This window comes from Paroedura picta, chromosome 7 (genome assembly GCF_049243985.1).
Source record: "Paroedura picta isolate Pp20150507F chromosome 7, Ppicta_v3.0, whole genome shotgun sequence".
In the NCBI taxonomy this organism is placed as follows: Eukaryota; Metazoa; Chordata; class Lepidosauria; order Squamata; family Gekkonidae; genus Paroedura; species Paroedura picta.
In genome coordinates, this window is record NC_135375.1 from 5,202,494 (window position 1) to 5,229,021 (window position 26,528).

General features: G+C 53.9%; 1 protein-coding gene across 11 annotated transcripts in view; it reads left to right on the top strand.

Moving 5' to 3' along the window:
- UNC13B (unc-13 homolog B) overlaps window positions 1–26,528 on the top strand; it is a 148,883-nt gene that overhangs the window by 58,493 nt on the left and 63,862 nt on the right. The window contains exons 1-3 of one of the 11 annotated variants that reach the window (XM_077346629.1): window positions 4,305–4,728; window positions 14,550–17,076; window positions 22,673–22,695. The exons of 6 other annotated variants lie outside the window; for them this stretch is intronic. In XM_077346629.1, coding sequence (XP_077202744.1) covers window positions 14,658–17,076; window positions 22,673–22,695 — 2,442 coding nt within the window. In that variant the 5' untranslated portion in view covers window positions 4,305–4,728; window positions 14,550–14,657. Of the gene's footprint in view, window positions 1–4,304; window positions 4,729–14,549; window positions 17,077–22,672; window positions 22,696–26,528 lie in introns of those variants that run through there. 4 more of the 11 variants (XM_077346626.1, XM_077346627.1, XM_077346628.1 and 1 more) reach the window with 4 other exon arrangements.

Here is a 26,528-nt window from a genome sequence, read left to right on the forward strand (position 1 = left end):
TACCATAGCCTTGACTAAACGCACTTTTGTTGGCAGGGTGATGTCTCTGCTTTTTAGGATGCTGTCTAGATTTGCCATAGCTTTCCTCCCCAGGAGCATGTGTCTTTTAATTTCTTTGCTGCACTCCCCATCTGCAGTGATCTTGGAGCCCAGGAAAATAAAATCTGTCACTACCTCCATCTATTTGCCAGGAATTGAGAGGGCCGGATGCCATGATCTTCGTTTTCTTAATGTTGAGTTTCAAGCCAACTTTTGACTCTCCTCCTTCACCCGCATCAACAGGCTCTTTAGTTCCTCTTCGTTTTCTGCCATTAGAGTGATATCATCTGCATATCTGAGGGTGTTGATATTTCTCCCTGTAATCTTGATCCCAATTTGTGACTCCTCTAATCCCGCCTTTCTCATAATGTGCTCCGCATACAAGTTAAATAGGCAAGGCGACAGAATACAGCCTTGCCAAACTCCTTTCTCAATTTTGAACCAATCAGTGATTCCATGTTCAGTTCTCATTGTTGCTTCTTGACCTGCATAGAAATTTCTCAAGAGACAAATAAGATGCTCTGGTATTCCCATCTCTTTAAGAACTTGCCACAATTTGTTGTGCTCCATACAATCAAAGGCTTTAGCATAGTCAAGGAAGCAGAAGTAGATGTTCTTCTGGAACTCCCTAGCTTTCTCCATGATCCAGCGTATGTTGGCAATTTGATCTCTAGTTCCTCTGCCACTTCGAAATCCTGCCTGTACTTCTGGAAGTTCTCGGTCCACATATTGCTGGAGCCTAGCTTGTAGGATTTTGAGCATAACTTTGCTAGCATGAGAAATGAGTGCAATAGTGCGGTAGTTTGAACATTCTTTGAACACCACCGCTAGCTTTATTGTTGCTCAGACTTCCTAAGGCCCATTTGACTTGACATTCCAGGATGTCTGGCTCCAGGTCAGTAACTACCCCATTGTGGTTATCAGGGATGTTAAGCTCGCTCTTGTATAGTTGTTCTGTATAATTTTGCCACCTTTTTTTAATCTCTTCTGCTTCTGTGAGGTCCCTACCATCTTGGTCCCTTATCATACCCATCTTTGCATGAAACGTTCTCTTCATATCTCCAATTTTCTTGAAAAGATCTCTGGTCCTCCCCATTCTATTGTTTTCTTCTATTTGTTTGCACTGTTCAGTTAAGAAGGCATTCTTATCTCTTCTAGCATTTCTCTGGAATTCTGCATTCAGTTGGGTATATCTTTTTCTTTCTCCTTTGCATTTCACTTCCCTTCTTTCTTTAGCTATTTGTAAAGCTTCCTCAGATAGCCATTTTGATTTCTTGAGCAAGAGTTTCAAGCCAACTTTTGACTCTCCTCCTTCACCCGCATCAACAGGCTCTTTAGTTCCTCTTCACTTTCTGCCATTAGAGTGGTATCATCTGCATATCTGAGGTTGTTGATATTTCTCCCTGCAATCTTGATCCCAATTTGTGACTCCTCTAACCCCGCCTTTCTCATGATGTGCTCTGCATACAAGTTAAATAGGCGAGGCGACAGTATACAGCCTTGCCGAACTCCTTTCTCAATTTTGAACCAATCAGTGATTCCATGTTCAGTTCTCACTGTTGCTTCTTGACCTGCATAGAAATTTCTCAAGAGACAGTTAAGATGGTCTGGCATTCCCATCTCTTTAAGAACTTGCCACAATTTGTTGTGCTCCACACCATCAAAGGCTTTAGCATAGTCAATGAAGCAGATGTTTTTCTGGAACTCCCTAGCTTTCTCTATGATCCAGCGTATGTTGACAATTTGATCTCTAGTTCCTCTGCCTCTTCGAAATCCTGCCTGTACTTCTGGAACTTCTCGATCCACATATTTCTGGAGCCTATCTTGTAGGATTTTGAGCATAACTTTGCTAGCATGAGAAATGAGTGCAATGGTGCGGTAGTTTGAACATTCTTTGGCATTGCCCTTCTTTGGGATTGGAATGTAAACTGACCTTTTCAATCCTGTAGCCACTGTTGAGTTTGCCAAATTTGCTGGCATACTGAGTGTAGCGCTTTTACTGCATCATCTTTTAAGATTTTGAATAGTTCAACTGGAATTTTATCACCTCCACTAGCTTTATTGTTGCTCAGACTTCCTAAGGCACATCTAACTTCACATTCCAGGATGTCTGGCTCCAGGTCAGTGACTACCCCCTCGTGGTTATCAGGGATGTTAAGCTTGCTCTTGTATAGTTCTTCTGTATAAATTTGCCACCTTTTTAAAATCTCTTCTGCTTCTGTGAGCTCCCTACCATTTTGGTCCTTTATCATACTCATCTTTGCATTAAATGTTCTCTTCGTATCTCCAATTCTTTTTGAAGAGATCTCTAGTCCTCCCCATTCTGTTGTTTTCTTCTGTTTGCACTACTCATTTAAGAAGGCATTCTTATCTCTTCTAGCTTTTCTCTGGAATTCTGCATTCAATTGGGTGTATCTTTCTCTTTCTCCCTTGCCTTTCACTTCCCTTCTCAGCGATTTGTAAAGCTTCCTCAGACAGCCATTTTGCTTTCTTGCATTTCTTTTCTTTGGGATGGTTTTAGTTGCTACCTCTCATACAGTGTTGTCCATAGTTCTTCAGGCACTCTGTCTATCAGATCTAATTCCTTAAATCTATTGTCACCTCTACTGTATATTCGTCAGGGATATGATTTAGTTCATACCTGAGTGGCCTACTGCTTTTCCCTACTTTCTTCAATTTAAGCCTAAATTTTCCAACAAGAAGCTGATGATCTGAACCTGGTCTTGTTTTTACTGACTGTATAGAACTTCACCAACTTTGGCTGCAGAGCAAATAGTCAATCGGATTTCTGTGTTGACCGTCTGATATTGTCCATGTGTAGAGTCGTCTCGGGTTGTTGGAAAAGAGTGTTTGCTATGACCATTGTATTCTCTTGACAAAATTCTACCAGCCTGTGCCCTGCTTCATTTTGTACTCCAAGGCCAAACTTGCCTGTTATCCCGGTTATCTTTTGGCTTCCTACTTTAGCATTCCAATCCCCCATGATGATAAGCACATCATTTTTTGGCGTTGCTTCTAGAAGGTGTTGTAGGGCTTCATAGAACTGGTCAACTTCATCCTCTTCAGCAGCAGTGGTTGGGGCATAGACCTTGTGATGTTGAATGGTTTGCCTTGGATTCGAACTGAGATAATTCTGTCATTTTGGGGATTGTATCCTAAGACTGCTTTTCCCACTCTCTTATTGATTATGAAGGCTACTTACTCCATTTCTTCTGTGAGATTCTTGTCCACAGTAGTATACCTGATGGTCATCTGAATTAAATTCCTGTCCATTTTAGTTTACTGATTCGTAAAATGTCGATGTTCAGTCTTGTCATCTCTTGTTTGACCATGTCCAGCTTGCCTTGATTCATGGATCTGACATTCCAGGTTCCTATGGAATAAAAGTCAGATTGTCTTTTCACCTCCGGTTCCCTCCACAACTTTTGGCTTTGGCCCAGTCGCTGCATTCATTCTGGCGCTACTCGTACTAGCCGTCTGCTCATCCCCAGAAGCATACTGGACACCTGACCTGAGGGGCTTCATATTGTTTTGCCTTTTGAACCTGTCAATAAATAATAAATACAGATAAAGCCAGTAGCTCTCCAGTCCCTCTGCCAGGCTCATTGGGCTGGGCCAGGTTTCTGTGTGTGCAGGATCAGATGCATCCTAGCTTTCAGGGTCTCACCCCCAAGCTTCTGGTTAGCTGTCATGTTTGTGTCATTGGGGGTTTGTTCTCGAGGTGTCTCCATGCACTACCCAAAACACAAATTCTGCCTTCGAGTTCTGCTGGAGTGACATCTTGGCAGCTAATGACCCAGTGGGTGGAAAGCAGGTGATGGAAGGATCTGGGTGGAAACGGGGAGGACCGTTTTGTTTTGCAGTTATGCCATCGTAATTGGCCCCTGCACCCGGCCTCCCCTCTCCTCCCCTCTTGGAGGCGTGTGGTGGGAGTGGGCTGCTGAGGAGGCTGCTGCTGCTGCTGCTGCTGCCAGAGATGCTCTGCTCTCCCTGGGCGAATCAGCCAGAGCCAGCTCCGCCGTGCAGCGCCGTCTGCTCTCCTCTCTTCTCCTCCAAGCAGCGTGTTGCTTTTTGTCAGCCTCACTCCACCTATTATTGGGGTGGGTGGGTGGGTGGGTGGGGGAGCGGTCCCTGGACGGGTCGCAAATTGAAAGAATTGTTTCCGGCCTGGGAGGGCGGGGTCGGAGGGGGAGAGCGAGGAGTGGGCTTCCGCCGGCGGCAGCAGCAGCAGCAGCAGCAGCAGTGATCCGTAGCCAGTGGAAGGAGGAGCAGAAGTCAGAGGGGCTTTCTCTGCTCCCCAAGTGGAATGCCGGAGGGAGGGAGGGAGTTGAGCCTGGAGAAGGGATGGAGGCCGCAGAGGCCGGCGGAGTCCTCCTCTCGCTCGAGGGATGCGTTGTAAGCAGCAGCTCCAGGATTTGATCGCTCAGTTCTCGCCTGCCTCCATTTCGCTTTTCCTCCTGGATTTCTGGACAGCTCTGCGTTTTCAGCCATGACCTCCGCTGGGGCTCCTCTGTGGTTGGAAGACCCTGGAAGCGGCTTCCTCGCGGGGTGGGGCAGCTTTTGGTCCCGCGGATCGGGCCTTCCTGCTGTGCAAGGGAGCCGCTAGATTCTCTGGCTCTTTTTCGATCCCCCCAACTTCCTTTTCAGTTTGAGCCTTGACGTTTTCCCTTTTTGATTTAAGGCTGTAAGGTAAGTTCCAGTCTCAAGCCGGGTGCCGAAGTCTGGCTGTTCCCGGGAGGTCGGGACGATGCGGGCGTGTGGGGGAGGACGGGGCTTCCTTGAACGCTCGCAGGTACGTTTGCCGGAGGCACCTGCTGGAATTTAGCATCTCAGGGGTCCTGTTGGGGGAATTTCCCATCCTGTGCTCGTCTCCCTTCACGGGCAAGTGGCTTGGGGGGTGTCCCGGTGTGCTTCTTTAAGCGACTTTGCCAACCGAGCAAGCCAGAAAACGGCTGCGTGCTTCTGCTACTGGCTGCTGCTTCTGTCCGAGGCCTGGGGTCAGGACACTCAGAGTAGGGGCGGGCACTTTGCCACTTTCCAGCTCTTTGCCACTTGGGCAAAATTCCCCTGCTGGGCTGTGCCCATCCAGAAGGGCGTGGGAGTTGCCTGATGCCCTGCCCCTTTGCCCCCCTCTCTGGACTGGCCGGGAAGAAAGAATGGCCAGAGGGGCCAAGGGGGGGGAGGAGGTTGGGCTGGGGCAGAGCAGGCAGCAGGGCCAGGTTTGGCTTCTCTCTCCTCTCGCTGGACTGCTTGGGGTCCCTGGGGAATGTTTCCTGGGAAGAGGTGAACAAGGCGTGTGTTCTTCCTTGTTACTCTTGGCAGCCCCCCCACCCCCAGCAGTGAAGTCCAGCCCCCTCCCCCACGGGCTCTTTGAGACTGTCCCGGCAGCCTGTCCCAAGCAGCCCCCCCCCCCAGGTTGTGAACAGCCTCTCTTCTCTTCCACGGACTGCTCAGAAGCACAGACTTCGAATCCAGCATGCTAGCACCTGTGCCAGGGGGTCACTCCTTTGGGGCTGCTATTAGTCGCTCTTGGGCTCACAGATTACTATGGTCTGCCATCCTTCAGTCCTTGCACTTGTGTGTAGCTCCCTTTCTGAAGGGAACCGGCTGACGCGTAAAGTGCTTCTGGCTCACCTCGATGGACGGCAGACCGTTCCCTTCCATGCTGAGGCAGCAGCACTCCCAGGAACGAGGCAGCCAGCCAGCCAGCCGTGCTTCAACAGGTCACCCGCTTTCCCAGGCGGCCTCGGCCCCTCCTCCCAGAAGATGGGAGGGCAGGGGGACGTGGCTCGGCTGACAGAAGGGGTGCACAAATCAGGGTGAGGGACTTGTGAGTGGCAGGTCCCCGCCTGACATTTAGATCCCAAGCATTTCCAAGCACGGATGTTCCTGGGGCCGCCTGCCCTGCCCTGCCCTGCCCTGCCCTGCCCTGCCCTGCCCTGCCCTGCCCTGCCCTGCCCTGCCCTGCCCTGCCCTGCCCTGCCCTGCCCTGCCCTGCCCTGCCCTGCCCTGCCCTGCCCTGCCCTGCCCTGCCCTGCCCTGCCCTGCCCTGCCCTGCCCTGCCCTGCCCTGCCCTGCCCTGCCCTGCCCTGGGTGCGGATGCTTCCGAGCCCTTTCCGGTGCCTGTGCCAGAAACTCTCTTGGTGTCAGCTGCCACCAGCACTCGACATCTCCAGAGTGCCTTCTTTTCACCAGAACCAGGCCAGCCTGGGGCTCTTGCGGGCTGCACAGCCCAGTGGAGCTCCTGAAGTAGGAGTTTCTCTGGGCTCAAATCTGCCTTGTCAGCTGCATGAAACAGGTGCTCGCTTAGCAAAAGGTATGCAGAGAGAGAGAGAGAGAGAGAGAGAGAGAGAGAGAGAGAGAGAGAGGGCAAAATGGGGACTGTGACATTTCAGAAGTGACGAAGATAAAGGCAGTGACCACTCACACTGGTTGCTTCTAACCTAGAGGTGCGTGAAGTCATTGAATGCCTGTAGGGGCCGGAGAAGCCGTCCTCTATGCTTAGTGCCTCCTCAGTGCAGCCAAATCATCTGTCTATGCATTTCCGTCTCCCCCTTCCTCCAAGAAGCCCTGCTTCCTTCTTCATCTCTTTCCTCCTCATAATAACCACGAGAGGCAGGGGAAGGGAAGGGAAGGGAGAGAGAGAGTCTGGCTTCGCGTCGCCCTGCAAGTGTCCATGACAGATTCTGATTCAGCCTTTTCCCCCTGTGGCATTTCCCTTTGGAGAACGGTGACTCTCACTACAGGCAGCAGAAGAGGAGGCTCCTGCCGCTGGCTCCTGAATGTGGGCATTTTAAATGTCAGGTCCGGTTCTGCTTCTCCTTTGGAATCCAGACCCTGGGCTCTGGGGAGGCCGGAGAAGGGATCCTGCTGGAGGAGGAGGAGGGGAGAGCAAGTGAGCAAGGGCCACAAGGTGTGAGTGGCATTACGAGGGCCTGTAGTGACACTGGCTAAGGGCCAAAGCAAGGGGCTGCATGCGTGCAGAGCCCCCAGGTGCCTGGGGAATGAGAGAGCTGGAAAGGGCTGGGAAGGGCATCTAGTCCAACCCTCGGCTCAAGGGAGGATCGGCCTAAAGGATCCCTGACAAGTGTTCATCCCGTTCAATTCCACTGCTGAACTACTCTGGCTGATTTTTTGTGGTGGTGCTGGTGGTTTTTTTAATTCCTCGCATTCAGCCAGCACGTTTCCAGTGGGTAATTTAAACCCATTCAGTGTGTGGGAATTCCCATCATTATCCTGTTTAATTCTTTCCTCTGCTCGCTGGCCGGGCAAGGGTAACGACCTCCCAGGAGGGGCGCCAGAGAGCCCCTCCTCAGTCAGCCTCTGTGGGCCGAGGGCATCTCTTGTGTCTCATTCTGCTGCCAGAGAGGGGGCTGGTGGATTGCTTTGGCTCTAGGAGAACAGCCGTGGCAGCCCTTGGGAGAGTCCAGAGTGTGGGCAGAAGGGCAGTTGTTGGGTGCCTTGCTGTTTCTTGGGCGGGTGGAAGTAGTCCGTGGTCCTCGGTTGTGGAGAAGAGCCAGTGGGTCCCCTTGGAGCTGCACCCTGTTGGTGTGGCTCTGCTGGGGATTCGGAATGGCCTTGCTGGGGAGGGGCCGTGGCTCAGTGGCCCTGGCTGGATCACTGGCTAAGGGCCGGGCGGGAGGTGATGCCAGGGACCTTTCTCTGCTGCTGCCTGCCTGAGTTGAAAAGACTGCTCATGATGGGCCAAGGGTCTGATTCCATAGAAGGCACCTTTTGCAGGATGCTGGGATGGGTACTTTTGAATTATTTAATTAATTTGTTTTATTTTACTGGCTCAGGAGCAAAGCCAAGCCGAATGTGCTGTGGTGGAATCCTGCCCTGGGTTGAGAGTCAGTTCTTCCTGGGAGACATGAATGCTAAAACCCTCATTATTTCCACCCTTCTCTCCCTCTCGCTTTCCCCCGATGCTTTTCTTCTGGGACATCAGTTCAGTCCTCTGTTGACCCTGCGTGATTCATCTGCTGCCTGAGCTCTAAAATATGATCCTTCCTTAAGTGAGAAGCCTCATCCAGTTCGCAGCCTCCCATGGCCTGCCGACGCTCTGAGAAACTCTGGGTATTCACTAACATACCACGTTAGTTCAGTTCTAATGGAAACAGTCAGCTGGCTGGCTTAGTGCAATGGATTTGGGGGGGGGGGAGAGGAAGGACTCAGCCCTCCTCAAGGGTCCTCTGCAGCATCTGCATCCAGGTTGCTTGAGAATTAGAGATGTGTCTGGCCAGATTCTGGGGCATCAAACGGGGTGGAACTAGATGGCCTGCATGACCCCTTCAAGCAGCGGCTGGACAGATCCCTATCCTGGATGCTGGAGGCTGATCCTGCACTGAGCAGGGGGTGGACTGGATGGCCTGCATGGCTCCTTCCCACTCCAGGATTCTTTGAGTCTAGTTCAGCAGTGGAAGGGACTTCCTAAAGAGGTGGGGATCTTCCCCTCACTGGCGGTCTTCAAGCAGTGGCTGGACAGATCCTTCTCCTGGATGCTGGAGGCTGATCCTGCACTGAGCAGGGGGTGGGACTAGATGGCCTGCATGCCCCCTTCCCACTGTAGGATTCTAGGACAGTCTGGCTGGGGAAGTTGCCCTCCCCTCCCCAAGGCATTGTTGGAAGCCGGTTTAGTTCTTGGCGGCTATTAAAGGGGCTGTGCAAAAATCCCCAGAAAGTGTCAGTGCTCTCCCGCATGTAGTGAAGGGCTGCCATAGCAACCTTGCCTGGGTGATCAGCTGTGAGTTTCTCATTCTTTTGGCTCATGTTGTAGCCGTGCCTTTCCAAGCAAAGTGGGAACTCAACCACTGCCTTGCGGGATCAGGCTGTGGAGCCTGCCCGGTTTTCTGTCTTTGACGGCAGGAAGGCAATTTTCTCTCCGTCCGAGCAGCTTGCAGGCAGGGCAGGTAATGGGTCTTTCCCAGGATTTGGTACCCTCAGGGTAAACTGCTTCTGAACATGGGGTTACCATTTAGCTGCCGCTCTTGTTGGATTTCTCATTATAGTGTTTATGTAAAAAGGGAGTTTCTCAGAGGTCCATGTTGAAAAGTGACCAGGGTCATGCTCCATCAGGAACTTTGGGGTGACCTTCAAGGCCTCCATCACAACGGAGGGACAGGTCCAAAGGGTAGCTGGAGAGGCATTCTCCTGTTTTTGCCAGGTGCAGGCTCTGAACAACAACACCCGTGCAGGCTGCTAGGGGTACACACTTGTCTAGTGGAAGATATTTATTTAAATGGGGGATGTCAGCAGTTATGACCCAGAGAGAAGCTGATAGCCCTGGGATGGAGGGCAGGGGGCAGCCTTGCTGTGCAGGCGCCCAAGATGGCCAGGCCTATGGCGAATCATAGAATCATAGAATCATAGAGTTGGGAGGGGCCATACAGGCTATCTAGTCCAACCCCCTGCTCTACGCAGGATCAGCCCAAAGCATCCTAAAGCATCCAAGAAAAGTGTGTATCCAGCCTTTGCTTGAAGACTGCCAGTGAGGGGGAGCTCACCACCTCCTTAGGCAGCCTATTCCACTGCTGAACTACTCTGACTGTGAAAACGTTTTCCTGATATCTAGCCTATATCGTTGTACTTGAAGTTTAAACCCATTACTGCGCGTCCTTTCCTCTGCAGCCAATGGAAACAGCATCCTACCCTCCTCCAAGTGACAACCTTTCAAATACTTAAAGAGGGCTATCATGTCCCCTCTCAACCTCCTTTTCTCCAGGCTGAACATTCCCAAGTCCCTCAACCTATCTTCATAGGGCTTGGTCCCCTGGCCCCAGATCATCTTCGTCGCTCTCCTCTGTACCCTTTCAATTTTATCTACGTCCTTCTTGAAGTGAGGCCTCCAGAACTGCACACAGGAATGGTGCTTGCAAAACAGTTCTCTCTCATCCTTTTCAAATCCATCTGCACCTCCACTGGCCACAAATTCTACTATTTCCTCCTTGAGTAAAGAAGTAGTTCCTTTCGTCTGTCCTGGTTCTTTTGCTCATCAGCATAAATGGGTGCCCCTGAATTCTAGTTTCATGGGAGAAAGCTCCCCCCCTCCTCCTCCCCCCCCCCCCGGCTTCTGGCTTCATCCCATGCATAGTTCTGTAAATCTTCAGTTGTCTTTTTTATAAGCTATTAAGCCACAGCCTCTTCAGCTTTTCATCCCAGGAAACAAGCACCAAACCCTTAACTATCTGAGCTGCCCTATCCTGCAATTGTTTTTTCCTTTCCTTTTCTTTTCTGGAGATGTAGCGACCAGAGCTGCACGCAGCGTTCCTACGGAAGCGACAGCCTGGGCATTGCAATGCTGGCTATTCTACTTCCCATCCCTTCCTAATGATTCCCAGCGTGGAGCTTGCCTTTTTCTCCACAGCTACACAATGAGTCAACATTCTCCTGGAGCTCTCCACGGCAGCCACAAGATCTTTCCTTTTAAGTCTCTGCCAGTTCAGATCCCGTCAGTGGGTATTTAAACTTGAAAAGGGAAGAAAGCACTCTGGGGCCTTTGAGGCACATGGTACTGGTGTGGAGCGTAGGATGGGAGAGACTGACCAAGAGGAACGTGGCCCAGAGAACCCCGTGCCGGCTCTTCGTGGCTATCTGGGTCGATCGTGGGCTCCCTTTCTGTCTCATGGCAGCCCATGTGATCGGCCAGCCTAACCTCTTGGCGGTGCGCTCTGTATGCCAAGCTGATTCTGGCAAGGCCAGGCCAGGGAGGGAGATGTGGGGACAAGCTCTCTGGCCCAGGCTGGAGAGAGTGCGGTGGGACGCAGGGTCCAGGCAGGGCTTTGTCGGCTCTTGCAGGCTCCTACCCCCAAAACGTGTTGGTCTATCTGAGATGCTCCTGGACTCAAATCTAGCTGTTCTACCGGGGACCAGCATGGTCACCCCCCGAAACTACCTGCATCTGGGAATTCGCCTCAGTATTTCAGTAATGAGGACAGCAGCAGCCTCTGTGTGTGTTGAGCCCCAGCCACAAAGGAAGAGTTGGCAGGAACGGGGGAGCTGGGGGATGAGCCGTCCCGCGGGGTCCAGAGTACTTTGGTGCTTTCATATGTTAATGGCCGTAGCCAAGGAAGACAGCGGGTTGCCACCCAGCCCTGCTAGAAGGCTGCGTCCAAGAGACGGAAGCAGGTGGCGGCAGGGCGGCGGCAGGGCCATTCCAGTGGCCGCCCCCGCGCTGCCCGACTGTTTTGCGCCTGTGCGTCTGTGCGCACGCTGCTGGCCTTTGGGGTCGCGAGGTAAGGGCGGTTGAGAACCGCTGACTTAGGGACCTTGTCTTGCCCATGTGGTGGAAAGAAATCCAGAGAAGTCTCAGCCACGAGAACTAGGGCAATGCTGAACTACCGCAGCTTCATGTGCAAGGAGTGAGTGTTGAGGGGAAAGGGACCAGCGGTTTCCACCTTTTCTTCGTACCCTCATTCGGCCCAAAAGCTTCAGCATACTGTACGCATTTGTTCAATTGTGTAAATAAACTTTCTTATGTTTGTGATGTTTCATGCCTGATCTCTGGAAACCGATTGTGCCAGTCTGGTTTTGCTCTCTGAAGAGCAATACTGGGGACAGACAGTGGGCAAGCTCACCATGCCTGCAGCACGATAACTTGACGTGGTGAAGTTTGCCTTCAAGCTGACTTGCAGGAGCATAGAGGGAGTGGCAGAAACTAAACAGAGCCTTTAAAGCAGCTACAGAAGACTTGATGTGTGATGCTGTTTAGCAGGAAATGCTCTCAGAGTTGCTGATGGCAGCATTTGTCACCCAGTTTGTTTCTGACACCTCCGGGAAGCAGGGGAAGCAGGGACGTGGCCGTGTGGAGAATTGCAGTGCCTATGAGGTTTCCTGACCTCCTGGGGGTTGACCTGAAGGATCATGGAGGGTACATGTGGCCATTCCTTCAGAGGATGTGTTGGTGGCTGCACCAAAGCTCCGTAGCTTCTTTTGGTGACTCTGCAAGGCCTGATCTTGATCATATCTGCCTCTGGGGACTGGTGTTATGGAACTTCAGCACGGCAGTTTCTATATCCCAGCTTTTATGTGTTAAGTTATATTGGTCTTAAAATAGTAACCCAGCAGAGCTTTTGGTGCAGACATCAGGCAGCATGATGAAGGCAGAAAGCCTCCTCCTTCAGCACCCTGTGGTCTCACTAGCAGCACAGGGCTTGGAGCAGCGCCTGTCCCCCTTGGTCACCCCAGAAAAGGGCCAGCCCTGAGGCCTGGGACTTCATCTGGGAAGGAGCAGCTCTGACTTTGGCCTCACCCTGGTACTCTTCAGGGGGTTGGGCTAGATGACCCCGGGCCCCTTGATTCAGTCTCTGGCCACAGCCTCCCTCCCCAGCCCTCCCCTCTGCTCCCCTCTGCTTAGCGGTGGTTCTTGTGTGGGGGTGCTGGAAATGATTTGTCGCCCGCTCAGGAGGGCTGGAGTAGTCCTGCTGTAATTGCTGTGCCCTGAAAAGAAACACGATTTGGTAGGCCACTGTGCCCACTCACGGAAAAAGCTGCGCAGCAGAAACTGCGGGGGGCTCAGAACCAGCAGTCCAGTAGCAGGAAGCCCTTTCAAAGGTTTTTTCTTCAGAAATGGATCAGAGGAGTCTGAAATGGCTGGGGGCATGTTTGCATTGTGGGGAAATCTACCTGAACTCACACCGAGATGCTGCTTGCACCTTGTGAAATTGCTCTGGGATGCTAAATTCCACCTTTTTGGTTTGCTTGAGGGCGGTCTGTTCTGAATGTGGCAGAGTGTGTCACCATTGTGCTCTGCGGAGGGATACTTGGCCCTGAAGAGAGGCCCCAAGGGAAGACTAGAACCCCTGGACTGGCTTTGAAAAGGGTCTAGAGGCACAAGGGAATCCACTGCAGGGGCCACTACGATAATTAAAAAACACACACACAAGAATCAGATTGCCACAGATCATATGGACACGGATCATCTGCCACAATCTAATGCTGCCACCATCGTCTTCTGCGCCTGGCCTGGCCCCTGCCCCTGGCTCCTTCGTCCTGACATGAAGCCAGGAGGAGACTGGGGCCCATGGCCACGGCTGCAGGAGGAATGGGTGTGGCGGCAGCAGGCCAGCCCCAGTGCAGAGCCCCACTTGCTGCGCTGCCTCCACTTCCTGCCCGTCTTCCGCCCCTGGCCCTGCTGCCAGGAGTGCAGGTGGAGGTCGAACAGGCGTGGTGGTAGCTGGCCAGCCTTGGTGCTCAGCCCTGTGTGGTCCTCTGCCGTTGCCACCTCAGCCCCTGCCCCGCATCTACTGTCACGCTCCTTGGGGTAGTCATTTCTGTTTCAGGGAGCACGCCAGTAGATGTGTTTCCACATCAAAAACATACAGAGATGGAGGCCAGGAGGAACGATCTTACATGAGTCTGCAGAAGAGAGGGATAAATGTATTTGCTTTCTCTTTAGATCAGGGTTGAGTAACTAGTGACCTACGGGTGGGAGCAGGGCCCACATAGCAATTTAAAACTAATTTCCGCACCGGCGTGGTTGCACCCGCTGTCATGCCGCTGCCAGCACCGCTCTCCCCCCACGGCGAGGCACAGCGCTGGCTGCGCCCGGAGGGAACAGCCGCCAGAGCGGCCGAATCGCACAAGCCTAATCAGGACCCCTCTGTGGCTCTTCTTGAGGAATCTCCTGGCGTATTCTTGAAGGGCTGGGCATGGTTTCTGGGTGCTCGTACAGAACCACTGAGCACAGGAATTCTGTTGGGAGTGTGTAGCTCTCGTCACACTCACCAGCTTCTTTATCTTTACTTATTATGCTGCTTTGGATGGGTCACCAGCACCTAGGAATGGTCAGGGCCCTTTCCCAAAGGAAGACAGGTGTTCTGGAGATGGGGCTACGGCAAGAGCTGTTTTCTGCAACATTATGTGTATTTTAGTTAAAACGGTTATGCCCTATGCTCCTCTGCGTGGTGCTCTTGTGGTGCCTTCCATGCAAGGATAATGCCATAGTCCTTTGCCCATAGAAGATAACCCAGGGGGCAAGTCTAGCCTGGCCTCTCTTACAGCCGTGAGACGTAGTTGGCCTTTTTATGCCAGAGAGGTCACCTGCTGCATGCTGGCATGAGAACCTTGTGCCCTCTTCCAAGACCGTCCTTCAAAGCCAAAGAGGACTGTGCCTGACTGACCACACGAAACGGAACAAAGCTGTTGGTTTTAGGCCGAGGAGATCTTTCCTTGGCCTTTAGCCAGTGTTTTGCACGCCAGGCCACTGTGAGCATCTGAGAGGCTTCCATTGCTTAGAGCTCATCACGGGCGACTTTCCCGTCTCCGTAGCGAGAAAGACTGAGAAAGAATCCCTGGTGTGGGAAGAAGGGGTTTGAGGGGGGGAGGGGATGTTGGAGGAAGCAAGGGGATATTTCCAGAGTGCCGAGACCGCCTCACCTCCAGCATAGCGTTCGGTTAAACAGCTGAAATCGAACAACAAAGAGCAGATTAGTTCTCCTGCATGGCTGCCATTTTGCTGCTCACCAGGCCACTAACTCTGCTTATCTGCTTTCTTTTTCTCCTTGGCTGACTAGAATACAAGCATCTCTGTCTCCTCTTTGGACAGCGGCTGGCCAGGCAGAGAGGAATGCAGACCTCGCTGCTTTGGGCCATGAGGCGAGAGTGTCGGGGGGCTGCTGATTATGCACGCCTGCCCAGGGATCCAACGCCCAGGCGATGAAGCTGCAGTTCTGCTGGGGAACTCTGTTGTGAAGCTGCTAGCCAGGCAGCTGCCCCAGAGGCCAAGAGTGGAGGTTCTCCTGGAGGAGAAGATGAAGAGGCTCCTCCAGGGCCCGGCCAGTGAGCTCTCCCTGAGCCAAGGCCACCATCACAGGCTTTCCCCGCTGGAAACAGAAACTGCTGGATTTGTCTGTGGTATCAAGGGGAAATCCGTCAGCCGGGAGAGAAGCAGTGGGGTCCGGGTGGCAAGTGACTGTGAGATGAATTCTGTGGACCTGAATTGGGAGGGGTTTAACCCAGCGTCCAGCTCACCAGGCCAGCAGAACCCACTTGAGCCAGGGAGGGTGTCCGCTCCAGAGGGAGGTGGTCAAAGCAGGAGCACCCAGGGGCAAGACATCGCTGCTCTGAGCTGCCACCCAGGCTGGAGGGGGGCTGCTGATGAGAGAGGGGGGCTTGGCCGCCCCGGCAAGGCTGCAGTGCACACCTCCTGCGGCCCTAGGCCAAAAGACCGCTCTGCTGATGTAATTGAGTACATCGTGAAAGAGCTGCAAGGGATCAGCCGCATCCAGACGGAGATTGCCGAGCTCCAGCAGCACCTCACCCTGATCAAGGGCTCCGTTGACGAAGTCTCCAGTTGTGTGGATGCTGTGCTGAGCGAGATTGAAGGCCTGCAGAGCAACTGTGGCCCCAGCGGCAAAGCCTCGCCAGGGCCGAAGGCCGGGGCATCCAGGAGAGAGCCAGTCCTGTATTTTTATGGCATCCCTGAGCAAGAAGATGAGAACACCAAGGAGCTGGTCTGCAGCTTCTTGTCTGAATACCACTGTTTCAATGGCATTCAGTCCAGTGACTATATCAAGGCTGCTACCAGAGCCAGCACAGCTACAAGCAAAGCGTTAAGCCCACGCCCTGCAGTTGTGAGACTCATGAATGCTGAGCAGAGAGACTTTATTCTCCAGAAATCGATTCTCCTACAAAGTGCAGGAGTCACTGTGGTTGCCGATGGTGAGCAAAACCCTCAGAAAGAACAGGGGAGTCTTGGAGCACAGTTGCACCCTTTGTCATCCTCTGACCAGAGCCAAAATAACGTTAGGACTTTGAGCCTTCAAGGAGAACTGGTAGGAACTGAGAGAAACCGTCACCTCCCAAGGAACTCCTGCCAGATTCAGGATGGCAGAGCAAGCCAAGCCGTTCAGTGCATGGGGGATGGTCGTTGTCTCCCTTCATCCACCCTAGCTAAGAAGAGTAACTTGATTGCAGAACTTGAAGAAAAAGTGGGAAGGGTTGTGCAAATGATTAGCAGCAGTGAACCAACTTTGAAGCAAAGTAGCCTTCCTCCTACCCATGTCCTTGATGCATCCCCCAAGCCAAAAGACGATCCTGAGCCTAAAACACATGAACAGAATCCGTGGCCATCTCCAGCATGCTTGGATCTTGTGAGCCAGACGTGTGGATCTGTCCCAGAGGCTGATAATGTTGCAGAGAATAGCCCTTCCACTTTAGAAGGGGATAGAGCTGGAGGACAGACTCCAGGGGGGAGTGAAACAGACTGCGACGTTACTGCCCTGGAGTTCCTCAGTCCTGACCAAGTGAACTTTGTGGAGGAGACACCAGTAACGGTGATAACTCCAGGCTATGATGGTACTGTGCATAAATTGGTTGGTAGCAGCGAAGCCCTCAAAGACATGGTCCAGATAGATCTGAATGAGCAGGATCCGACTGATCAGGTATTCAGGGATGTCTTAGAGAACTCACAATACTTCCTTGAACATTCTCGGGATAACATTGATCTTGTAGACATGAGGTTCTATACCAACAAACTAGGGAAAGCATTGAATCAATTCAGGTCTGCTCTGCAGGTGGTGTTCCACAAGTTGGAGACTGGTGACCCTGAAGTCCTCCTCGAAGGTGACAAGAGCTTCCCTATGGCCCCTGAGCTGGCCCCAGCACTCTGTAGCTCAAGCATGCATGGTAGTCTAGAGAATGTTGTGGAGATCCCCCTGAGTCATTCTTTTGAGAGCCAGACAGACATGGCTGTGCACAGTGAGAGCATGGTTTCTGTGCAGAGTTCCCTTCCTGCTGTTCCACTGCCCCTCGAGGAGGCGCCAGATGCTGATCCAGTGGACATTCTGGATTCTGAGAGTGTTGCTGGTCAGCCACTTTCATCTGAGGGAACCCAAGAAGCCTCCAGTTCTGACCCTCAGCAGCCAAATGGGTACCGACCTATGAGCCTCGAGAAAGTGTGTGCTGAGACCATCTACCTGAACAAATGCATCAACAACTTCAAAAATGTCCTGAGGGAAAAGCGGCAAATGCGTCGGAAGCTCTTAAAGGACCTGGCCCAGGAGGCCAGCTGGACTTCCTCTGCTGAGGAGCTGCATTCAGGTACATGGCAGGGCGGAGAAAGGTTCCTTGTGAAACGCCGGTCTGTTCTGGCCGGGTGCTGAGCCCGAGAGCAGTGAGGCTCGGGAGCTTGACAATGAGAGCACTTACTGATAAGGGGCAGCTGCTGCAGTGCTCCAAAGAAATGCATCCCTAGAGTAGTTGCCAAGCTCTGCTTTGGGGGAGCATCCTTTGTGCTCCAGCCTCTTTGTTCCTCTACAAGGAAGCTGGCATCAAACTCTTGGCCTGTTTATTTTCTAGATTCATCAAAGTATGATGAGAAATGTTTTACCATGCAGTTAGCAGGCTTAGAGGTGATATAAGTTGGGGCCCTTCCTGTGAGGAATCCCCAGAAGGGTGAGCAATTGAGAGGAAGGGAGGCAAATAATGGAGAAATGGCCACATTCTCTCCTAGCACAACAGGGCGATGTGGCCCCCGTCCGGGAGAAGAGGTGGACTCTTCTCTGTTTCCCGAGGGCCTTCAGGGTCTCACCAGTCTGGCAATCCAGTGTGAGAGACAGGGGCTTTCCCTTCAGCCCCCCCCCAGCCCCTCACGCCTTCCAGGAGCAGCAGCTGAGTTGGTTTTAGTGGGGCTGTGGCTTGTTGTGAGTCCTCAGTGACACAATGTCAGCCAATCCCTGTGCCAGATGACAGGCTGCTATGGCGGAGGACGCCTGGGAGGGGAGAATGGGAACCTGAGGCCGCCCCATCTGGGCGGTTCAAACCAACCCTTTCCCTTCATGGCACCCAATAACAGGGGCCTCTTTGTCTCCTCTTTAGAAGGGCCCAGGGCCCAGTGGTTGGGAAGGTCAGGAGAGGGACATAACAAGCCGTGAGGAGGTCTTTAAGGCAAGGGGTGGCAGCACCCTGCTTCAAAACAGCTCCAGTTTCACCCACCCACGGCCTTAGCGAACTGACGGGGGGGGGGGAGGGAAGGGTGGTTCCTGCTGAAACTCTTCCTTGTGCCCAAGAGTCTCGGCTCCTTGGAAGGAGGTCTCTGGGGATATTTCCCCCAGCCCCCTCCCAAGCCCCCTGCCAGCGGTTTCCCTCGGGGATCCCGGGATCCCCCCTCCATTCCGCCTCACCGGCGGCCCCGGAGCCCTTTGAGCTGCTGTTCCTGTGGTTATGATGCACGCCTTTTACTGCCTCACGAGGGATCCCCTGGGGCCCCCCCGCCCCCCCACCCCCTTGCTCTGTCCTGCCCAGATCCCTCTCTGAGCTTCCCTCCACTCTCCCGCCATCCCTGCCCCCCCCCCAGGTTCCATGGCCTCTCATTGGCTGACGCCTCCTCCCCCTGTGGGCCAGGATTGGCTGAGATGCCCGGAGGGCGGAGCTGGAGGCCATCTGTCTACTCATGGAGGGCATGGAGTGCAGCGCTCCTCCCCGCCTGCCCTGGGGGGGGGCTGTGATCAATCAATCAATCAATCAATCAATCAATCAATCAATCAATCAATCAATCAATCAATCAATCAATCAATCAGGGACTGGGAGGCCACGTCCCTGCTCAGCCGCTGAGGGGCTCTGCTCTGCTCCAAGGCCTGAGCGGCGCACGTGGGGAGTCCGCGAAGGACGCTTCCAAATCTCTGGGTCGGCCGGTCTTGTAAACCGGAAGGCAGAAGCGCAGTGGTGTCTCCATCTTGGCCTTTTAGCACGCCACAGACGTGGCAGCCCACCTCCCAGCCTTCCTTTGTGTCACGTTTTTTTAACCCCCGAGTTTCCAGTATGCCACAGTCTTCACTCGTCATGGGCTCCAGCCTCACATGAGGCGTTTCTAACTCCTTATATTTTCTTTTCACTTCTGTTCTGGACACTTGTTTGATAAATATTGTTTGATGGTTGTTTCCCCCCTTCCATAATATAGCTCTACAGCAACTTACTATTGCTGTTCTGATTTATGACTTATCCCCTTTAATTACGTACTCTGACTCCTCCCTTTGGCCATCAGGCCTACAGTGCTCAAGCAGGCCGTCTCCTCTCACCCAGTTCCACTTTTCCCCTCAGCCGTTCTTTGTATCCGTGGCTTGTAGAAAGGGGGAATTCACCCCCAGTCCTCAGCAGGCCGATTGTTTGCCTGCCAAAGACAGTCTTCTGGGCCACCTTGCAGGGCTCTTGACAGGAGCCATGAAAACACCAGGGCCCTTCCGCTCGCTCGGATCCCATTTGAACCCAGAGCTCTCTGTCCTCTTCTTTATCCAACAGCCAGTTAGAGACATCCCTTCCAGAACACGAAAATACCCACTTTACAAATATTATATCTCGCATTGTGCACAAACAACACAACCGTCCAGCCACCAGAGAAAACTCATGCGCTAGTTAAAAGTGCAGCCAGACCTGCCCAAAGTGCTACTAAAGGCCCTCTGAAGACGTAAAACAGTCTCATGTGGCCTCCAGGTTGCAGGGAGTGGCCACTCCCTCCACACTCGCCCTGGTTAGCCGTCCCAGAGACCCATGGCCCAAGCGAGGCCCAAGCGAGGCCTGTGGACCGCTCTGGGAGAGAGCACCCCCAGGGAAAGGCATGGCTGGCACATGGGAGTGCCCCAAACAATATGCTGGTTCCGTGGCCATGTGAGGGGCCGGCTGGGCTGCAGGTGTTTGAGGTGTTTGAACAGCGGAGGCGGAGGCAGCAAGCCCCAGCAGTGGGGGGGGGGCGCAGGTGGAAGAACAGGGGTCTCTCACTGCTTCTATGGAGACTTTGCTTCTACAGAGACCTTGTTGGAATGGCTGCTTTGGTGGCAGCCTCGCCTGTTTGCGGGAAGAAAAGTCCGTGGCTGTTTCTTAAAATCACATCTCTGTTTCTGCCCTCTGCTGGTCCATTGAGGAGTTTGGCAGCTTCAGAGTCCCGCACACCTTTCTAGCCAGCCAGGGGTGAAGGTGGCTCCCCAGGGCTGTTGCACATGAGAGGGAGCTAACCTTCCCAAGGGCCCCTCGTCCGTTTGGGAGGGAGGCTGTGGAACTGCCTGAGATCCCTTGTTTTGCTTGAGGACGGCCCCCTGTTCAGCCCCCCCCCCCCCGGCACCTCCAGCAGCTGGGGCTCAGGAGACCCTGGAGACCTGCTCCGGTGCCAGCTCTGCAGACCAGCTAATGGCTTTGCTTTTGATCCAGGGCTCGTGTTTCCCTTCGGCCCTGAGCTGGCTTCCTGGGGGGGGGGTGTGTGTGAATGCACCTGGTCCTGCGTGTGACCCAGCAGAGGCAGAGGAGGGGGGCAGGCAGGCAGGTCTTTCTGGTCAAGGATGCACTTGCAGCCTCTTGCTGCTTCTCAAAGGTGGTTCAGGATTTGGGTATGCTGTGCCTGGCACCCTCACTTTGGAAGCATGTGCAGACGGCCATGTGCAGGCGGTCTGTGCTTCCGGAGCTGACTCCAGTCAAGGGAGGTGCCGGTATGCGTACATGGGGGACATGCCCGGCAGCTGTGCCTGGCAACGGCCCTTGGGCTGAGCAGACCACCCCTTCACCACCTTCGTCTCTGCAGTGCCCAGACAGATTCTGAGGAGTGACCCGACTCCCTCATAGCATCCGCCGAAAGTTCTGATCAGCCGCTCTGAAACTCCCTTAGGGAGGAAAGCAGGAAAAGTATGGCCGAGGGTGTGCCCAGCGGGTGGGTCGCATGAAAGGCATGGAGTGGATATGGCCCTACTTACTGTCCATAGAAGGGCCCCCTTCCCCACTGAGCATTTAACTTAATTCCAGCTATTATACCAATTAGTGTGCCTGTTTCAAGAAAAAGAAGTCAGGTTTGCTGATTGGTTTGGAAGTAAACTAGTTTAATTGCAGTCGTTGCCTTAACCTTCAGAGTCAATCTTAGTCTCCCTAAGAACTGTGGATTTCTTACAGGGATTGTGAAGAACTCCTCCGCTTCTGGGTTCAGCCAACGGCTTTTTCTTAAATGCAAGCCCAGTCCAGCTCCTGTGAGGGCAGCCTCTTGCCCCTCTCCCCCCAGAAGTCTTGTGTGGCCTTGGTTGCAACCCCCGTGGATTACAAGAGTAGAGGAAACAGTTGCTAAGAATTGGCTGACCTTTGGATGCCTCCGCGTGCCCTTTAGGGAGAGTTTTAACTTCTGTGCGGTGTGTGTGTGTGTGTGTGTGTGACTTGGCAGCGTTCCCACTGAGGCTCCCGCCCTTGTGTGCCTCCAGCTATGCAGGCTGGCAAGACTTGGAGCAGAGGAGCAGGGATGCTATGAGAAGATTTGTGCTTTCCTTTGAGGGGTCAGGTCGCCAGTCTGGGCTTCGGGGCGTCCCCTGCCAGGTGGCCATCTCTGCTCCAGGCAGCAGCCTCAGGCAGAGAACGGCCATGGCTGCCAAGGCAACATCTGTCCGTAGATCTGGCTTTGGAGAGTCACAGTTCAGTCCCTGAAATCCTTTGGAGAAGAGGCCCGGCTTCCATTCTGGGCTGAATCACGACCTTTTTGTTTCCAGGGCCTCTGAGCTGAGGGGCTTGGCTGCTGAGCTGCTGCTTTGTAGGGCTGGGGAGGAAGAAGGGAGGGGGAGAGCTGCCCTGACCAGCCGGGGAGTGGGCAGGCTCATCAGGGCACCGTGGCTGAGCGGCTGACCCAGTTTTGCCTCTTACGGGGCTGAAATGTACTTAGCACCGAGGGCAGGATGATGGCTTGCTGTGCTGGGAGCCGCTCGAGTGCTCCTCGTGCCCGAAGGAGAGCAAAGGCAGCAGGACTGTCCGTTTTCTGGGCTGGGGGTGAGGGCATCGTTGGAGAGTTCCCCTGGTGTGGCGTGGAGGCCGTCAGGCTGCTGCCCAGAACACGAAAGAGAGAGACCCTCCTTCTCTCTGTGGGTTTGGCCTCTGTGGTGCGGGCGCTGTGCTTGATTGTCTCGTCTGAGGCCCAGTCTTGAGCTGGCCAGTTACTCTCAACCCTCTCTGGTGCTTCTGGGACCTACTTTGGGGCGCCTGGCAGGGGAGGGGGTTGGACTAGATTACTCTGGGGGTCCCTCCCAACTCTGCGATTCTAGGAGGTGTGCTGGCACAAAACTAAACTGTAGATTTTTAAAATGCCCGAAGGTCAAGGAAAACGCTCATCCAATTTTCTTCACTGAAAATCTAGCTTTAGTCATAATGTTTCCTTCTTTCTTGTGACATAGAAGAATTTGGTGTTCTTCTTTAGCTAAAAAAAAGAAAAACAGACGTGCTGTTATCCCTCTGTAGGGCATTCCCTCCCTTTCAGGGTGCCTAGTGCTCCCAGGTCCCTTACAGGCATTGCCAAGATGCATCCTGCCACTTTGGGGCCTGGGTGGTGGGCTAGTGGGTCGTGTTGTGCTTCTCCTTTTTAAGAGGGGTTCCTGTCCCAGTCGGGTGTGTCCAGATTGCACTCCATAGTGTGGCACATGCTGGTTTGCGCTGAGACAATGAAATGAGAGTTTCTGTGCTTGATGAAAGCAGGACTAAAACCTGTCTTTGAATCCCTGAGTCCTCTGGGAGCCTGCCTGCCACCTCTGCACAGGAGCTGGGGACGCTGTCAGCAAGCAAAACCAGGCTCCCTCGGGAGCTTCCGGCGGAGTTCCCCTTCCCCTTCCCAATCGGGATCTGTGCCTGAACTCGCCCCTCTAATGTTGTTCCTCTCCTTCCTCTTTTTTGTGTTTTTTCTCATTTGCAGAAGGAAGTAGAGGAGAACTTCAGGTTATCTACTCTCCATTCTAACCAGCGTGTCTCCTCCTTTGACACCCCAGTGTGTTGTCTCTTTTCTGCATGCCCTGTTGAAGTGTCACCTGGCTGCTTCGGCTGAGGCTTGGAAAGGCCCCCTCCCCCCTGCCCCCAGTTCAGCATGTGTCAGTTTGGAGAGGCATTGCTGGTCGTGTATTTGAGCTATAAGAAGAGTCTGTTCAGTGTGGGTGACTTTTGGAAAGGAGCAGTGGTGTGTCCCCCCCCCCCCCAATCCGGACATGGCAAATCCATCAAGCGCTCCATCCCACGAGGGGGTGCTGCCCACCTGTGCCTCTCCTGCAGCCGCCATGAGAGGCAGGACGCCCTCTGCCCAGGCCTCCCTGAGGAGTCCCAGTCTGTCTTTGAGTGGGGGATGCCTCCTTCTTCCTTGACCCCAGGCCTGGACAGAGGAGCAAAGAGTTTGCTACACATTCCTTACTGCTTGGTGTGGATCGTTTGCCCTTACCCGGACAGCTCAGGCTAGCCTGATCGCATCAGATCTTGGGAGCTAAGCAGGGTCACCCCTGGTTGGCGCTTGGATGGGAGACCTGCTTTGCCACTGAATGTCTCTTGCCTTAAGAACTCTCCGGGGGTTGTCCCAAGACAGCTGTGACTTGATGGGGGAAACAAATGGTTTCAGTAGGCACATTTCAAAGAGGCAGGGTGTGCATTCAATGCCTCCCCCCCCCTCTCAGGAGAGTGTCACAGTGCTGCCCAGGGAGCCTCGAAGGCTGGGGGGGGGTCACAATTGGGAGAGGACATGGCTGTGAACCCCAGCCCCGCTCCTTAGCAAAGTGAGCCACACCACATGCTGGGTGCACGCATACGTGCGTTAGGCCGAGGGACACAGACATGTGCTGCCAAATATCGGAAAACAACAAATGCGTCAGACCCGTTAGAGTGTCGGGGAATGCTCTTGGGCGGATGTGGGGCTTCTGAAAACACGCATTCAACTTCTCCAATATAAATCTTATTTCTCTAAAATATCAAAGAGACGATTCCTTCAGTCACAAGGACAGAGGCCCGGCCCAGAACGAAGAGCCAGTGGAGGAACCAGCACTCCTGGGGGCAGCGGCCTCTCGCCATGTGCAGCGTAACGGCATGCAGTGAAATTAGGGTTAGGGAGAACATCTGGGCCAGGGGTAGGCAAACTGGTCCTCCAGATGTGGCCCTGCCGGCATTTGCTCATGGGAACTGTAGTCCATGGACGTTTGGAAGGCCACAGTTTGCCCACCCCTGTGGGATCCAGACTGTGGGAAGGTGGGGGGTGAAACCAGCATGACACAAAGAGCCCCTCCAGCCCCCCCCCCCCCACTCCCCCGTCAGCATTTCCCAATCAGCACAACCCGCCTGCCCGGGAAGCTGGCAGAGCTGGAGGCATCATTAACTGATGCTAATTCCTGGCCTTTTGATTCTGTGGTGAAGTAAGGGCTTACGCGACTCTTGCTAATTATTCAAAGAGGTTTGGCGATGTCCGCATAGGAGAAAGCTTTATGGTTCGCTGAGGCCCTTAATGTTTGAGGGACCGCGAAGGAGCTGGGTGGTCCCAAGTGCCTCTGTGGATTCCGGATCAGGAGGGTTTTCACCTGCAGTGAGAAATCTGAGATCTGTTTGGCTTAAGAGCTTTTTATTCTGCTTGGATTTTTATGAAGTGTTGGTTTCAAAGCATGGGACAGCCAAACAAATCTGCAAATGGATTTCCATCGGTATTTGAGTTGTGCCACGCTTGCCCAGGGAGGGCTGGGAGGGTCACTTTGGTTTGTGAAGCAGCCAAGAGACCTGCCTGGAATTGGGAGGCGGAGAGGGCAGGCAGGAGCCCCCTCCCCCAACACCCTTTGCTTCGCCATGGCCCCACCTGGGCTGGTGTGGGGCTGCCCTGTGCAGATCTCAGCTGCAGAGCTCTGCCCACCCCCAGCCCCACCCTGGCACACCTCCTGGGGGCATCACAGAGCTTGGTTTCATCACACATGCCATCTTGGAGTGTGGTTTTCCTGCAAAATGCAACAGAGCTCCTTCCTAAGGGGTGTGTGTGTGTGGGGGGGGAGTTATTTGGATCCAGAAAAACCTGGGGGGGGGGCTGTTGTCTGCCCTGTCAGCTCTCCCCTGCCCCGCTTCCACCGACCTTTTCCTCACGAGCTCCTTCCTCACTAGTTTTTGACGGGTTCGTCAGGCTTGGGGGTTCATACGAGATTTCCAGCGCTTGGTGCTTCCTTCTGGCTGCAGCTGTCAGCAGGTGTCTGTGGGTCAGAAACACCCCTGCTTGGTAGGGCCGGCCTGCCTCCTTGGCTCTGTTCCAGCTGGCTGGAGGCTTCAGGGGCCGGCCTCCTTGGCTGACCGCTCCTCCCGCCCGGCTCTCGGTGCGGCCTGAGCTTGCCCTCAGAAACAACTGCCTTGGCCCTGTGGACCCGTTGGCCTTCCAAAATCTGCCCATGCGCCGGTGTGTGGCCTGGGCAGCACATCTCCTGCCCAGGCTGCCTTTGCCTCTGCTGCTGCTGCATGCCTCGTCCAGCATTTTGCTCCCCTGTAGGGACCCCCCCTCGCCCCCTCCAAGAGATGCCACAACCTCCTTGGGGGGGGGGTCTTTCCCTGTAGCCTCCAAGCTCCAGTTGTGGTTGCCCTTTCCACGATCAGGGTCACTCTCTCTGTCTTACTTGGCTGGGTAGACTGAAGGTCGCCTGTCCTTCTGGCTGGCCCTCCAGGGCCGGGACCCTCACCCACAGTGGATCCTTTCCAGCGGGTTGGTGCGGGACCTGGGGCCTGAGACCTGGACACAGGACTCTAAACCGGGAAATGCCTTGCCCTCCGCCTCCTCAAGGAGTTGAGGACACCTTTGCGCTGACTCCCATCCGGTTGGACTGTGGTGATTCTCATTTCCAAAAGTGCAGCTTCCTCTCCTGGTATGTCCTTGAATCCCTCCTGTGCATGCCATGCCACTTCTCTGCTTCTGGATCGTCTTCCCCACCCACTCCCGGACCGTAGCCCCCCTGCCCTCAGGGAGGGAGGGAGGGAGGAGGGTTCCTTTAGGCCTGCATGAGTCCCCCCTGCTTGGCCCATTTGCAGTGTTCCCCTGATGAGGATTCTTGGGCCAGTGTGTCTGTAGATGGGGGGGGGGGGAGCTAATGCCAGCCCCTCCCAGCTTGGCTTGCCCTGGCAAGCGGCACGCAGCTCCCTTGTGCTCTTTCTGCATGAATAGCAGCTTCTGCCATGGCATCCTGAGTCACAGAAACTGTTTTCGCTGCTGGCTCCACAGGGAGGAGAGGCCCCCTTCCTGCTCCCTCTTGCTTTCTCCTCTGGGGCGGTGAAGGGCAAGGCGGCCATCGGCAGTGGCCGATTCTGCTTCGTGCTGCTTGGCAGCTGTCCTCTGGATGGACCAAGGGCTGGACTGGACGGCCTGACCCAGCAGGGCTCTTCCGGTGGTCTGTTGTCCAGCCTTCCCATTTGGAAAGCAGATAGGCTGGGTGGTCACCCCTGGGTTTCACCAAGGTGGGGGGTTTCCTTCTCCACCCCCCCCCCTTTTCTTTGGGGGGGTTTCGTTGACCTCCTTCTCCTCCACCCCCCCTTTTTTAGGAAGGAGATCTTATTATTGTGCCGCCATGCTGTGATATTTTTAAGTTTTAATGGGGTTTTAAGACACTGTAACCCACCACGAGCCATTTGGGAGTGGCGGGAAATAAATTGAAATAATACTAATACTAATACTAATAATTCTATTGATATAATAATAATAATAAAGCATGCTCCAATGGGGGCTCCCCCTGTGATTTCAAGCCCCTTTCCCCGGGGTGTGAGTAGCAGGGGTGGGTGGGTGG